This window comes from Rhea americana, unplaced genomic scaffold (assembly GCF_003343005.1).
Source record: "Rhea americana isolate MKP2758 unplaced genomic scaffold, rheAme1 scaffold_6, whole genome shotgun sequence".
Classification (NCBI taxonomy): domain Eukaryota; kingdom Metazoa; phylum Chordata; class Aves; order Rheiformes; family Rheidae; genus Rhea; species Rhea americana.
In genome coordinates, this window is record NW_028186756.1 from 4085836 (window position 1) to 4102545 (window position 16710).

Here is a 16710-nt window from a genome sequence, read left to right on the forward strand (position 1 = left end):
TTTATCTTTCCTCTTGTATCTTCTCATAATTATCACTGTATATTCAGTCCCAGATAAGGCTGTGTGTTACTTCCCTTGACTTACCCTCTTCCTTGTTTTATCCCACAGTCTTCCAACTTTGTTCAGCGTCATAGCTCTTTGAGTTTAGGCGGGACAGACAGTGAAGATGAACAGGTAAATAGCTATTCCTCCTCCTAATAAAATTTCCTGAGACAGTATGTGTGGTGTTTGTGTGGAGCCAATACAGCATTTTTTTTAAGTTATTCTGGGTAGAATATATTCTAGCAAACAGTTCATGAACAGTCTGTAGTAGATACAGGGATACTTGAAATGTACCTCTCGAATTTTGAATAAAAATTCAAAAAATAACTGAAACCTCTTTGTGGGTGACATAAGGGAGACAGAACTCTATTGGTAAGTGCTTTGTGTGAATAGCATAGCCAGCTCTGTAATGCAATATGACTCTGAAGTTACACAACCAAAATAGTTGGACATGGTGTCACAGACCTACAAGGTAGGACACAAACACAGGAAAGCAATTCACTTTCTCTTCTGCACTCCAGACCCAAATGCCCAAAGTAGTTATAGCTTAATAGTACCTACCCATCAGCAGTGGCTGCTGAGTAATGCCCTGCTTCACTCTCATCACTGGAACTAATTGCAGGATCAGCCCTTCCCAATACCAGGTATTCCATGGGAAAAGAGCCTAGGTTAATTTGCAGTTTGCTTTGGATTATGAGAGATCCTCAGAAACAGCAGGTCTTGCTGTCAATCCAACAGTCTCTTCCCTGACCAAGCTGGAACAGTTAATAAAGGTGATGCTTCTGGAGAAGAGCATAGAAGACCTTTCACCTTGACTGTCTCTGCTGCATGGACCTGAGCTGAGCTCCTGTCCACCTTGTGCTTTCAAGGCAGACCTGTGAGCTTTGCTTTTGTTGCCCCCTCTCTCCAACACTGATATAATATCTGAAAGACTCATCAGACCACAGCTCTGCCAATGGGGACCTCAAATGCCCCTGCCAAAGGCAGCCACCACTCTGACAAAGCTGGTTCAACTCAAAGGGTAGCACTTGCCATTGTATGAGCAATCTAATCTGCCATTTAGCTGAGAAGTGGAAATGTTGTGGGTCCAGAACAACTGTGGGTCATCTTGGTCCAAGCTTTACTGTCCTCCATACAGCTTCCCTGTCTGAGAAACTCACCAGAGAGAGGACAAATTAACCCTTTGTGAAGCAGGGAGGAGCCTGCAAATAAAGAGATGAGAGGTAGCAGGGTACCTAGGTTATTCCCTCTTGATAACCAGGGGCTGCATCCTGAGGGTCAAACTATTAGCACCAACTACTCTCCTAACAAGGCTTTTCCTTCCCTCACCCTTTGGCCAGTCTCTGAGAAGTGAGAAAGCAGCCTTTGGGCAAGACCAGCTCAGTTTTCCTGTGGCTGAGGTCCTGCTCAGTCATCCTTAGCTCAGTTGCTTTTGGGGTGGAAAGATATAGTAGTATATTCGTTCTTATAGTAGACAGACAGCTCTAGAGGCCTAAGTGATTTAGGTAACTTTCATTGCCATTATTTTTAATAACTTCCTTACACATATTTTATCATTAACTCATCTCCTATTGTATGTTTTGAGTGAAATATTCCATTTTCCAAACCTGTATACTAGTTGTTCCTTACAATATTAAGCAGCCCTTTTCTTCCCAGTTCTGAAGTCTTTGAGCTCTTTCTGTCTTATGTCCTCATCCTCTGTAAGAAAGAAAAGGAAGGACAGGAGGAAGATTTCTTTCTATTCCGTGTTGCATAGAATTCCCCTACTTAAAAGCTCTTCCTTGTTCTCCCCAACTCACTAGGAGTCTGGCTGGTCTCTATGAGATTTTTTCCTTTACCCAAATATTTTTCTTAGTCAGCAGATTGGCTTAGTGGAAATCTTGCCAAGATTAAAAAAAAAAATCCTAAATAATCATCATTTTTGTAATAACATTTGTAACTATTCGTATAATACCAGGATTCGAACTAGCAGAATGTGGGTTGTTAAACTGAATAACCTCATTCCAAAATATGAAGAAAATGGTGAAGAGCTCCAAGAAATCGACACTAATTGTTCTATGTAACAATGCTGTTTAAGTAAATGAAAAAGTGGATTTAATCATAAGTTACACACAGTGTAGTGGTTTACTTTTTACCACTGTACTGATATGGCTGCAGATGATAGTAACTTGATGTCTTTTCTGTGCTGCTTTTCTGAGTTTTCCAAGAGCTTCATGCTGCTGTTGTGTCTGAGAAGCCCTGATGTGTCACTCAATACTTCTCAGTGCCTTCCACATTTATAAACACACAGTTTCTGAGTGATAGAAAGATAAATGTGAGGCTGTCACTCAAAGACAGCACCAAGTGACTTTACAGAGACGCTAACCAGCATTACACTACCTTTGCCAGATAGCATTTACCAAAATCTAACTTCCGTATTGGCATCTTCAGCACAGATTGATTTAAAGCAAAGCAGAGCCTCATCGTGTGAGGCTGAAGAAAGTTTCTTAGCACAAACTCACTTTACGAAATGTCCCTCTTAGCTGTATCATTTTCCAGTGCAGACTCTAGTAACTGCACAATAATCAACGAATCCCAAATTTATCTTATATTCAGTCACTAAGATGGAGAGTTTGTCTCTGCATCACTGACTTTGAGAGAAGACACTGATTCTCAGTTAGTGCTGAGAGAAAAATTTCCTGAATCCTCAGTAGAGAAGGGAAATTAAGGGAAAATTCTACTTTAAGTTCCTTTAATGACAGATTTACTATCACCAAGAAACAGATCTTCAGCTGGTATACATGCACTATACAATGCTGTAGTGTAAACCCTAAACTCTCCAGGCTTTAATGAAAGCCAGAGGCTGTAAAGGACTGGATGGTCTCGCAGAATTAAAATAAGCAGGAACTGTGAAACCTACATATAAAGCAGAAATGCAGTTCGTGCAGGTGGTACTAGTTCAGACAGCTTGTAAAATCAGGTACCGTTATACAAGCAAACATAACAGCTGATTTTGCCATCTGTATATGACAGTAGTTCAGATATGTCTTTAGATGCTTTTTTTATTAAATAACTATTATTTTAAAATTGGAAATCAGAAGAACCTATATATAGAGATAAGGAACACTGTTGTTACTTCTGTAAGTTCTAGTGATCCTTACAAGTTTATTCTTAGTTTGTAGAATTATAGTTAGCTTATTTATTAAACATGCTCTTCATTCATCTCATGAAAAAATTACATTCTGTGAAAAAGAGATCTGTATCTGGCCTAATGCATTCTGTTGTGATTTATTTATGCTCTAGAAACTTAAAATAATCAATAGAGTGTAAGGAAATTAATTATTGGTTTTCTTAAACACAAAGTGATGTACTTAGACAATTTTTGTAGAACAGATGGGGAGACACTTTTGTTATCTTTAAAACTTCATCAGCTTGTATATATTTTAAACTCTGTGTTACATCTTAAGCTTAAACAAAGCCAAAATCTGAATACAAAGCATATTTGAACAGGTGTGAACAGCTAATATATTTCATGGCCAAAGCCATGAAAAATAGTGAATATATTGTGTTGAATGAAGCTTGTTTGACAGGTCTGAGTAATTTTGCAAATGTTCCAGCAAATCTGGTCTACATTTCAAACCAGTAACAAAACCAGTCAAACTGCACATTTAGGGATTTCTCTTCAAACATTTCTGCCAATTCTTTATTTTGATAGAGTATTCTAAGACTACAACAGTTTGATTCTTCAGAGCAGTGTGACTATAAGGGTGCAAGCCACATCACTTTGTCTAGAAGATGATTCTAGGCTACTTGTTGGAGAGAAGCATTTGATTTTTCTAGGATAGTGGGTATTCAAAGAGCAAAGTGGCTGTGGTAACTTTCTTAGAACTAATGAGGAGCAAATACCCATCCTACATTTGTGGCTTTTTAATAACTCATTCCTGCAATGTGTCTCATTATCAGGATGAAAAGGCAGTTACAAAAACTGCACCAGTGTCTCCTGCTGGTGCACACATATATTGCAAATGACTTTTCATATGAGAATTGGGAAGGACAGCTGAGGCTGTTACTAGGGGAGAGGAATTTCACTCTTCTGTGTAACCTACAGCTAAACACACCAAACGGAGTTGGAGGCTCTGCAGAGGTGACATTAGACATGACTGTTAAACGTGAGGATTTTATATTGAGAAATAGAGCCATTTCAGGCTTTTGAAATGGATTGAGCTAGCAAAAGCTTCCATTTCAGAAGTGTGGGGAAGCCAAGCAAAACGAATAGTGATGTGTTTTTGTTTTACAGATAACTTCCGGAGATTCCTCTAGGCCCATCAGTCCTTCATCCTCTGCTGTTTTAGGGGCCCCAGGCTCAAGAGGCCGCAGCTTCCTTCCTGTTGACTTCACCATTCCTGCCAGTCCCCTCGGCTGCCTGGACACCTCAGCAGCCAGGCACAGGATTGCCATAAACCCCCGGAAACAGAAAGGCTTTGCTAGCAAGAACCTGCAAACCCAGGTAAGTCTTTCTTTGGAGAAGAAACACTGTGCAGAAGGAAATGGATGTGATTTTTTTTTAATTAAAAATATTTCTTTGTCCACTTCTGTTCCTTCTCCATGTTTCTGTACTTTTTTGCTTCTTCTATTGGAAGAGAGGAAACAGCCTTATTTCCGTCAAACCAGAAAACTTGCTTCAGTTTCACCAGAGATGTGTTAAAACGCAACTTTGTTTTTTCATTATTGATCAAAAAAATTCTAGGTGACGTTTCATTTGTAAAAATACTCCTGTTGTTTGAAAAGCCAGTTTTCAGTTTAAAAAAGCCTCAGCCTATTTCTAATTTCAAGTTAGTTTTAGTTTAGTATTTTGTGTACCGAAGAAAAGAGCAAAAAGCCTTGGAAAGTGATGTAGCTCTGCATATGGGAATCTGTTGTTCAGATGAATTAAAGCAGTGAATGGAGGAAGACTTGTGCTCTCTTTGGGGGCCTAAGAGAGAAAATTTAAGTGGTAATGGATGAAGAGCCTTCTGGAAGAAAGAAATTAGGGTGAGGCACTTCTAAGTAGTACACTGTGGAAACAGAGTTTGCCAGAGGAAAGAGAGTGTCAAGCAGAAATAAGGGGTAACCCTTCTATCTTGTATGTCCCCCTCTGCATGAAAATCTTCCCTTGAATTAGAAGAACCCTGGATGTAATCCTGCACTTTGGGAGGAAGGAAGGGAGGAAAACTCAGGATGAGTGAAATACAGAATGAGGCTTTCTTAAAAGTTTGGGCTGGATATTCTTTGTGCTGCAGCTGATGTAACCATAGTGCTGAAGGAGAAAAGCTAATTGTGGAGTGGCAATCACAGATACTAGAATTGATGATAGTGTGTCTGGCTTGCTCTGTTCTATGGAGCCAGGTAACTTGGGCTGTGCCTTAAAAACATGCTCATTTCCTCAAAATATATTAATCCCAGAATGTTTCAGAAATTCAAGAGAGATCGGTGGGCTTTCTTTGATATTTTAAAACATGGGTGATTTCTAAGTTCTTAATTGGAATAGCACATTACCCACAGTGTTGGTAAATTCTAGTATGGGGATTTTATGTCTACATATTTTGTGTATTCATAAACGTGTGTGTGTGTGTATAAAATACAAGTTCTTTTCATAATTCTTTAATTAGAACATCTTATTGCACCATATTAGGTGGATCAGCTGGAAAATGAAGCATGTCTTCCTGCAGCTTCTGAGAAGAAGCGAAATTCAACAGAATTTCTTGAGAGTGACCAGCATAAAAGTGATTGGGAAGGTAATGCAGACTTGTGAATTGCTAAGTTGATCGCTCAAACTCTTCTACATATGGCTGACAGTGAAAATGGTATAAAGCTAGGCACCTTTTTGGTTTTATATCATAAACTCAATCCTGCCTGCTGAAGTGTAAACAGGAAAAAGTCATGTGCTCCAGTCAACACAGTGGTGTCGGAATGGTGAACTCGGAGGGCAGCATTAAAAAAGAAATTGGGTGACGATAGTATTTTTAGAAGTTCTTGTGCTACAGAGGCAGCTAGATCTCACTGACTGGGGCCAGAGTTCACTGAAACTCAGAAATGTAACTCTTCAGCATTATATCTGTTCCATGCGTAATTTCACTTTAGTATATTTACTGTATCTTCCACAGCTACCTCCCTCACTTATTATTTGAATAATAGCTAATTGTCAGTAGTAAAACAATTGTAATTGTAAATTATAAGAACAACTGAAATTTCTCCAAAATGACACGCAAACTTTTATCTTTTGCATTGCATTATAGAGTAATGCTACAGTATAGTGGGAATGCTGGCGCTTTGTTGTTAAGGCAGACTTGGGACCTGGTACTCCAAGATACTAAGGGTCTCAAATCCAGGGGATTAGTGCCTGCTATTTGTATATGAAGCAGCTGGACACTGAGGACTCTTGCTATTTCAGAGGAGTGAGTGACAAATGGAGCACACAAATATCATCTATCTGGAAGCTGGGCATTTAAGGCTCATTCACAAAGGGCTTCAAGATCAGCTGATGGAAAGATCTGTATAAGATGTGTGCAGTATTACCTGTGATTCCCAATACATTCCCAATCTATGTTAACATAGATTGAGTTCAGTGTTGAAAGGTACAGTTCTTCAGGTAAGGTTCCATCAAAAAACAAGAAATGCCATTCTAGATATCACAGACCTGAGGTGCCCTTGAAGGTATGAGTTATGACTGTCACTTGCTGTTGTACTTCTATCCTGAATTTCCCAGCCAGAAATCTGTGCAGCTCATTGGATCCAGGTGCCTAGAAAGAGTTAGATTCACTGTACATACACTGTATTTTTGAGGTAGAGTAAACCCACTCCCCAGAGGAGATGCTGGTCTGACTGTGCACATACAAATCACCTGTACCACAGTAGTCCTTAGGCTGTTCCACAAACTCTTCAGACTTACTGTGTGCAGACACATCTCAGCTGTCCAGAAGTTCAGCAGCCCTGAAAATGATTTGATACCAGTTCAGCAGACAGCTGATCAACTGATTTGATGCAAGTTCAGCAGACAGCAACATTCAATCATTCCTAGGCTTAGATATATTCAAACTACAAGGTATTAGTCTCCTCAGCTGGACAGGTCATTTCTAAATATACTTTTAACAGCCTTTTAATGGCTGCCAAATAGGGGTAACTCATGCTAAATGACCGCACTGTCTAGAAGGAATTACTGATATGGGTGGTTGTTAAAGTGTAACCTTAAAGTGCACACTTCTCTTTTATTTAATATAGGCTTATCAGCCCAGGCAGAATATGGTGCAAGGGGAAATGATTCTAAGGAGACACCGGCTGTAACAAGTCCCAGTGATGCTGCTCCTGACTCTCACGATTCCACACTTATGGCAGAAGACTTGTGTGCTTTGTTGCAAGAGGATGTATGCCTTCCAGACACGGACCATCAGAATAAAGCAGCTTCTCCACTAAATGTGGAGGAACATCACAGGGCAGAGGTGCCGTACACTTTGGATGAATCTGCTGGTGAATTGAAATTACATCAGGAAAATACCAATACTGAAGTGTCTGCATTTCCAAAATCTCAACAAATTAAAGCAGAAGCTATTTTGTTACCAGACATACTGACAGGTGACTTGTTTAGCAATGGCATGGAAACACAAGCTAAAAATACATTGGCAGATGTTGCACAAGGGTTGTCGGCAAAACCTGTGGACCAAAAGAACAAAGACTGGGAAAAGGAGGATCCACCGTGTACTGGCAAAGTAGAAGCTTGCCTGGGTGATGGTGAAAATCAGTCCATCCACTCTGTATCAGATCCGGTGCTGAACATTTCACAGGTTGGTCTAGCTAATTCAGGGTTTTATTTTGACATCAAGGCAGTGGCTGTTTTGAATCCTGAAAGCAGTTCAGGAACAAGAAATGATAAAGAAACTTGTGATGTTATGGAATTTCAGTCATCCAAAGGCAGTGCAGAAACAAAACCAGATGCTGCTGCATCTGTTTTGGAAGCAGATTGCATGCTGCCCCCCAGTAAATTGGATGTATGTTTCAAAGCAGAAATACCTTGTCCTGTTTTGAAGGGTAACGAAGGCAGTCAACAAACCAGCACCCCATACACCTTTGAAAAACTTTCCATTGGATGTCTTGCCTCCTCAAGTTTGTCTGGCTTGAAGAGTAATTTCTCTTCTAATGATGACAATAAAGAGTACCAGTTAAGCAGTACAGCTTTTCACACAAAAACAATGAGAGAGAGGCAATCTTTGGAAGAAAATATAAAAACTCCACTAAAGACTGCTGCTGCTAAACCAGTTAGATTTACTATTGCACCAGCATGGCAAAGATCTCTCTCAGGGGGTTCAAATTCAAAGGAAGATTCTTATAGCAGAAGTTCCCCAACCTCCCCTGTAAGGCCAGAGTTGTTTGAAGGAATAACAAAAGAGCATACGCATTTTGGTGCTGTCATACAGGAGTCTGCAAAAAACAACTCCAATAGATTTGATCGAGATAGTAAGGACAATGACTTGCAGTTGAATTCTTCCACGGAGTGGGCTGACCATGAAGTAAAAAATGTTGAAAACCCATTTGGGGTCAGACTAAGGAGAACATCTTCATTACTGAAGTACCAGAGTGAAAGCCGTGCGGAGGTTCCAAAGCTAATCCCCTCAGCTGCTCCCACCATTTCTTCTGTTTCGGTCAATGAGGATCAGAAATCAGTTGGCCCTGGGAAGCCATCTCTAGCCCTTCCTGTTAACACAAAATCATTTGTTAAAAAATCTGATTTCCCAGAAGACAAAAATCCTCCCAAAACAAAATCTGAAGAAGTGGTAAAGAAGCAAAATGACAGTAAACCTCCAGGTATTTATACTCTGTTTTTATCCAAACATTGTAGAAAACAGTGGCCTTCTGAGACACTTGACAGAGTGGCAAAGAAAAGATAGGAACTCTCTTGAACTGGGACGAAATTCAGTCTTGAGTTCATCAGCACTGTAATTTAATTGGCTTAATAATTTGACCAGTCAAGAGAATTCTTGGTTTTATCTCAATGAGTGGTGTATTCTAGCATGAATAACCACAGAATAATAGCTTGAGGGGATCTGAAATGTTTTGGGAATGACCTACTTCTACATACAACTAGAGTTTTTACGTCACTTTTTAAAACTTGCTGCTGTTTTGTAGCTAATTTTTCAGATTGTGACAGCTGAAAACTTAATAGGAATTGTATTTTTTTTCTCCAATCATTTGGGTTAAAATACTTGAAAAGTGAAAAGGCAGCCTGTATTTTATTGCATACACGAAAAAATAATGATTATCATACTCACTTAATCTGCAATGTAAGGATGTTACTTCAAAGGCAAAACCTGGTTCACAATGGTCTCAGTGGGAGTTCTGCCATTGACTAAAAGGGGAGCATGGTTGGGTCAAAAACTCCAGAATAAACAGAAAAACAGTTATTGCCAAGGACGGAAGCATCAGGGAAGGTAATTTTATCTCCACACTGTTCAAAGGATATTACAGATGCTGAAGGATTTAAAACACAAAATACTAGCTTTAGACTGACTTGACCCAAATTCCTTCTTCACTTCAGATTTTTTTTTTTTAATAGAAAAAATCTTCTCTCCACATTTGGAAACTGCTTCATCTGAACCAGCTTGGGTCTCCATGGCAAAACTAAAACAAAAGGGTTTCCAGGGCCACCCTCTTGCCAAAGAACATAAAGCTGAAGACAAAGCTTTGACCAAAGTGGATCGAGAGGAGGTAGAGTATAGACTAATGTTGCATGGATGTGAATCCTGCACCAGGTTGCCTGGGTATTTGCGCAAACTGCTCAAAATGATGTTTATGTTGGGCAGGTTATTAGCACTACTCGTAGACAGATTTTCAGGTGAGCTCTAAAGTGTTTTGTAGCAGACAGCTGATGCAAAGGAATTAACAAACATGACTGTGGTGTGCAAATCAGTTGCTAGTTTCAGAGCTGGATCCTTCTACCTGTTCCCTTGCACTGTTCAGAGCCGAGCCTTCTCGGAGCTTGACTGGTGCCCAGCATGTGTTCAGGCAACCTGAGAGCTGCTGTGAGTTTCAGTAGCTTTCCCACTATTGGTGACTTACAGACGGCATACAGTGCACTGCCCCAGAGGCTGTGTACCCACAGTTTGGTCTTCCCATTGGCTTTTGCATAGATTTCTTGTGCAGCTTGGGCAAGCCCTTCAGTTTCCTCATCCGTGAGATGGAGAGGATAACCCACTTACATGTACAGTAACCCTGTATTTATAACAGCTGTCTTCTTTCTCCCCCTCTCCCAACCTCCTGCAGGCTGTTCCCAGCCATCCTTTACTGGATTTTGGTGCACTCGTACAGTTAGTTTTGAACGTGCTGCCAGGACTCTGAGAGCAAACTTTCTGAGTGCAAGTGGCTGATGGGTTCCTCATTTGCATTCATTTCTCCTCTTCCCCCTCTTGTAGCAAGCTAGTGAGAACATATTGAGGAAGAGCACACCTCCAAGCTCGAGCTCTCAGGAAAAGAAATTGCAAATGAAGACCAGTGTGTCCACTGCAGCAGGTATTTTCTTTGGTCCATGTCTTTACATAGTGGCTACAGTTTTCACCAGTAAGTGGTGAAGGTGGTGGGCAGCAGGGGGGCAGATTGCTGCCTTTTTGGTAATCAGCATACTTTTTACAGAAGGCCTGTTCAGACAGTGGTTTCCGTATAAGGCAATGCACTGCCTTGCTTGCTTGCCAGAGAAGGAGAATGAAGAACTTTATCTCTACTGTCAGCTCATGAAGAAGTATATAAACAGGATGGTGATTTACTATTGGTAGAGGTCAGTACTAAAGAGTATTTTCCAGGGAGCAGTTGAAGTTGGAGACTGTCCAGAAGAAAGCAGCGAAAAAGGTCAGGTCTTCTAGACCTACAATCAGCCAGGAAGTACTGATGGGAGTGGAGTTATTTAGTCTAGAGAAGAAGACTTAATTTGCTGCGAAGAGGAAGAGAGTAGTCATTATGCCTGGTGTGGGTTTAAAATGTCTAAGTGTGGTTTAGCTTAAACATTAGGAAAAACTTTCTAACAGTGAGGGTGGTGAAGTGTGGCACAGATTGCTTATGCATGCATAAAACTGCTTGCATGCAGTTTTCATTACTGGATGTTTTTGAGAAGAGATTAGTTAAACATGCTTCAAGAATAATTCATGTGGGATAAGCTCCATCCTTAGGTGAACAGACAGACTGCATGGTCCCTCTCCTTCCCTGTTCTCTGTGACTATAAGAAAGGTGCAGAGGAAGAGTGTGACTCAGACATCGTGACTCAGGTGCCTCTTCCAAGGCTACTGCTGTGCTGTAGCTTATCCTGCCCTGTGTACTCAGTGTGGTGCCAAACCTCAGAGACATGCTCCAACAGGTACAGATAAGTCAGTTCTTCAGCTGTAAAAGCATACTGTGCTAGCTGAAAGCTATTGATTTCAGATGCTCCCTAAAAACATTAGAAATGCTCCACTGTGTCAGAGCAGTGGCTTATCTAATCCAGGTTTCTGTCTCTGACACTGGCAGTTAGAGATGCTGTCTAGAGAGAGCACTTGCCTCTGATCACTTTCTGCAGACCTTTCTCCTTATAATCCACCAGCATCTAGAATTGTTGCATTAGGCATGTTGGGGGGGTGTACATCCCTACCTGCTCCCTGTAGTATCTGTTTATAGACCTATTGCCTCATCCCTTTTTGAACCTACAGGTCCTATGAAATAAACCTTCTCCCCTTACTACAGATAGCTGACCAGCTGAGGATGTGCATCGCCAGAAAGATTCTAATGTCAGCTGCCAGCCCAACTGTGTGTGTGTGTGTGATTAAAATACATTTTTTTTTTTTTAAAAATAGTTCTAGTTACAGGCCAGCTTCATATTATGGCTTCAGGCACAAAGGGAGGGATGAAGAGTAAACAGGCCAACATTTTTGCTTGGATTAGAAGGAGGTTTTCCCTTGGAAGGCTGGCACAAACAAGTTATACTTCTCTGTGTTGAATCATCTAAGCCTTGGAGGCCAAGTAGCCTCCAGTGGAAATCCAAAGTGGAGTTGTGTACTGCGGGGACATTTGGCTTTGCACTGCTACTCATTTACTAGAACTCGTACCACTTGTGAGCCTTGCAGCAGCATTGAAAATTTTTCTGTATCACCTCTTCCCAAGAACTGGCCTAGTTTCCTGAAATCCAGTGACTGTTTCCTCCCCTCCAGGGGTAGAATTTATAGAGATATTCTAGTCTTCCACGCTTTGAATATTGCCAACAGCTCTGACCAGTGCTGATGTTTAAGAATATCACTTCTCTTCAGCTACTCAGAAAATCATGCCCTGTTGCTAAGCTAACATTCAGCACTGTCAGCACATGAACAGGAAAGCAGGAATCCCAAATGTAAACTCTTCTCTCAGATTTTGTTCCTATTAGTGCGGACAGAAATTTGTCTAGGTGAAGGTGCTGGTGATGAAAAGGATGTAGGTGTACTATCCAGAGGAGATACTAACTTGGATCTTTTTTGTTTATGTGAACTGTCAGCAGTTTTCTCCCTTGATGTATGGTTGAGGTTTTGTGTGCGATGCACACAGTGGAAAGAGGAAAGACAACCCAAGGTCAGCTAAGTTTGGCAGAGAATTTCAAGAAATCAAATCCTTACTTTACTGAGTGTGTCTGTTTTGTTATTGCTGCATAGCAGCCCATGTTATAACTTAGCCCATGTTATAACTTAGCTTGTCTCTTCTTTTTCTCTCATTTCACCCTAAGCACGGGGAAGCTTGTCACAAAGCCTGTCTTCCCTCAAATTTGCATGTGCCACCATTTTTGGGTTTTGTTTTACCCTGAGCTGTTGAAAACATGCAGAAGGGTTTGAGACTCACTTTTGCTAATTACAAGGAAGAAATTCTCCCAAAGTGTGCAAATCCATTTCCAAAATCAGATTTTCAGTAAGAAATAAGTTCAGTTCTGAAGAACGTACTGCATATGGGGAGCTGCAGCCTTTTCTTACTGGATAGTATAGTTTCTCCAGTAGTCCTAAGTGTAGCTTATGCCCTTAAAGAACTACCAATGAGCCAGAGACCTCCTGAGTGGAGGTAGGAACTTCTATGGCTTTGCCCGGGGTGTGACTAGCAAAGCTGATGGGTGTTTTTCACTAACTTAAATTCAAGCAGGATCCAATTTCATGAACTTGACAATACTTAAGTTGCCATGTGGCCTCTCTTCTTGTGCTGGAGCACAGCAGCTTCATCTTGTCTGCCACATATCTCACATAGACTAATCAGGTATGAGAAAATGTTTGGGTTTTTCCCAGGCTCTGGCTTTATTACATAGAGATATAATACCGCCTGGGTTGGAATGGAGGGAGAGAGGATGCACAACATAGACTGACTTGTGAACTGTGTTGCAAGAGATGAGAGCTGCATCTGTTCAGAGCTGCATTCTGCAAAGCCCCATCGCAGGCAGTCTGTCTGAAGTCATCAAGCCTGAAAATCTTCAAGCAAGATGGGTGGAGGAGGCCAGCAATGTTATCTACATTCCTCCTTCCTTTCTGAGGATGACAGGCTTGTGTTAGGCTGCATGAAAAGTAACATCTAGCCCCACAAGCATCCCACCTTCTTGGTTTACAGAGCCAAGAACATAAAGCATTGATTTGACCTTGTACTTAACAGTGTTGCTGGAGTAAGAATATTTGCACTGGCAGCAAAGACTGAAAAATAAATCTTTAGACTTCTCAGTGCTGAAAGACACGCACCAGTTAATTTAACCCTATAGTGAGCCTTACCCTGCAGATACTCAGTTTTCATTTTCCTGCATGCTCAGGAGTCTCATTTCTAGATCTTCTTGCACTCACAGAGCAGAATAAGTCTGTGAAACTCCTTGCTGTGTGCTGTCGTGGCAGCCAGGAGTGTGAGAGGAAAGGAGAAAAGAAAGAAAGAAATTAGCCTAGAATATGAATAGCAAGAATATCTGGAGCTATAATCTTCACACATTTGAAGAATTTGAAATTACTTCATGTATCAGAAATTGGATACTTGCTTATCTCTTGGGCCTCAGGAGGAGATTCCTTTAAGGGCAGATTATTCACTGACAGTTTAGAATCAACTTTTCTGTTGCAATAGTTAGTCCTAGCCATTGTTGCAGCTGGACCAGCTAGTGCTAGTCATACTCAAATTAGCAGTTCCTCTGACTTCTGAGTCACAGACATTCTGGACTATAGAATGATTGCTTGAAAGAGAGGGACAAATTATTGGCAGAAATTGAGTTTTAACTGTTTAGCCTTCTGATGAATGATGGATATCTTCTTGTTGGCAGGTCAAGTTGGAGCTGTTGCTCAGGAAGCATCTATGATTCCTGCTATTGAAAAGGAAACAAGACACTCCTCTAACTTGCCAATAACATCATGCAACCCTGCTGAACCACCATGGCTATCCTTGGCCAAGAAGAAAGCCAAAGCATGGAGTGAAATGCCCCAGATTGTACAATAGCAAATGACTTGAGCCTTCTTCTTTGTATTGCCAATAGCTGCATTATGTCCTTTTAATCATTCTTTACTGTGACCATTTTTGAGAAATAAGAGCCTTAGAACTTCTGACCATACTGTTACGTGTAAATACACAATGAAGAAATACCATTGATGGCTTAATCTAAAGTATTAGGAAGCTGAGCATTTCCCACTACCAAATACCTTATCAATTTGTTATATACTTACATGTTTGACTAAAAGACACCAGTGTTCTAAGAAGACATGCTTCAGGCTTTTTCAATGTTTCTGTTTCAAAATATGTTTATAAAGTTTCCAGAAACCATACAGTATTTTGTGAAATTTGGCTTTGGATAGGAAAATGTGTGCTGTAAAATAGATTTAGTGCTCTGCGCTGGCACATCATGACTCATGGGCATTGATGTCATAACACTTCTCTATCTGATGCTCTGGGATGGGCAGCCTGATCTTGCTTCTGACTGTTCGTGGATCTCTTTTGTGACAGTTATAGGATCCAAGCAGCAATGTGAATTGGAATGATTCTGTTTTTCAAGTGGTGTAAAGTCAGGGCCTAGGGCCTTGGGCCTTGTACACTGATGGCTGCTGGAATGGCCCAGAGGCACCCTTCTCCTATTCTCTTCCACACACTAGAAAATCACCACTCTCTAGGGTACACTCTGCTCTTAGTTACACCTTTGGAAATCTGGGATAATTTGAGTTTGGGCCGTATATGTGTGTATGTGTGTGTATAAATCTTTTCTTTAATTATGGCAAAAAGCAATTATTTTTTGTGTGAGATTCTTCAACCAGTTGTCTCTCCTAAAGAGTGTGTTAGGGATGGGAAATAATTGCATTCCAGAAGGTGGTATCTTTGTTTGCAGCAAACACCACTCCTGTCAATGATCATGTTGCTGTGTGTTTAGACAGGTATATTTACTGTTAGTGATAAAAAGGTCATCTGCTTTCTTCCTTGCCTCATTAATTTTTAACCAAAAACTAAATATCTATCTAAAAATGTTCATCTGGGAAAGGATTATTCTTTCGGAGCCTAGCCTTGCGGTCACTGAATCAACAGGAATTTTGCCATTGACTTTGAGGGGAGCAGACATTTGAAAAAGATATTTGGAAAATAATGGTAGTGATTTAAATGGTAATGATACTTACTGGTCCTTTTTCATTGTTTGCAGCATTGCACATTTATAAAGTAGATTTTATTTACAGTCAAGGCAGACTTTGAAGGCTGACTTGGCTGGTGAACTGTTTTTAGCAAGTTGGTGGGTGTGTTTAAGGAATATTGATAAGTTCAGCAACAAAGGAAAAATTTTGGTTTCAGATCAGCTCATTAACAGGACTTCAATCTTATAATTCTGGCCTGAATTTAAAGATATAGCTCTTGAAATTTGAACATAGTATTAATTAGGAGCTAGACTGTGAATCTTCTTTATGTAGGCAAAAACTTATTCATATAGGTCCAATGAAACTATAGATTCTGTTTATGTATATTAACACCAGAAAGATTAAGGGTTTCACAATCAGTTTGGTAATCTAGGCCTATATTACTACTTGTTTCTCTCTATTTTAAGAAGCATATCTTCTCTTGCAAAGGACAAAAGTATTTGTATTTCTCTGAAACTTATGAGTGTAATGTAAAGGAACATACTAAACTTTGATTCCTGAAGTTTTGTACACCTGACATCCCATCACAAGCTCTCTGACCCTCTGTAAAACATGTGCTTTCCCATATTCTGCAAATTTTCTTCTCTTTCTGTTAGTGTGGACTGTGATCCATCACCTAAAGTGCTGCAGATGATACTAAAATATCTCTTTCCTTTGTTGCTTTTGATTTTAATATTGATTGTTTCTTTTATGTTGGATATGTATATATGTTTTTTTAAATCTTGCCTTGAAGGAACCCTTTTTGTATTCCGTTCCTGTATTTGGTTTACTATTAAACACTGCTATCAGTGATGATGATATAATTTCTGGGAAAATAAGAGTAATTCTCCTCATTCACTAAGGAGAGAATAAAAAAAAAAGGCCTTGGACATAATAGACATTCTGTATGGATATACTGCATAGATCTTACTCTGAGACAATTTAGTCTGTGAGGCCTAGGACTGATCAACACAGTGGCTCAGAAGCTGTGGTTACAGACTCGAGAGCTTTTCTAAATCTATCCGTGGGAGTTTAAAAAGCCATCATATGAGCTGATGGCCCTCCTTTTGTTCTGGAGCTA

At 40.3% G+C, this 16710-nt stretch overlaps 1 protein-coding gene across 1 annotated transcript in view; it reads left to right on the plus strand.

Moving 5' to 3' along the window:
* The window catches only part of KIAA1210 (KIAA1210 ortholog), a 34806-nt gene extending 18363 nt beyond the window's left edge, over positions 1 to 16443 (plus strand). Inside the window, exons 6-12 of the mRNA XM_085319790.1 lie at positions 109 to 174; positions 4319 to 4528; positions 5693 to 5795; positions 7279 to 8856; positions 9605 to 9756; positions 10461 to 10557; positions 14306 to 16443. Of these exons, the coding sequence (XP_085175916.1) occupies positions 109 to 174; positions 4319 to 4528; positions 5693 to 5795; positions 7279 to 8856; positions 9605 to 9756; positions 10461 to 10557; positions 14306 to 14478 (2379 nt within the window). The 3' untranslated portion in view covers positions 14479 to 16443. The remainder of the gene's footprint in view (positions 1 to 108; positions 175 to 4318; positions 4529 to 5692; positions 5796 to 7278; positions 8857 to 9604; positions 9757 to 10460; positions 10558 to 14305) is intronic.
* The last annotated feature ends 267 nt before the right edge of the window (positions 16444 to 16710 follow it).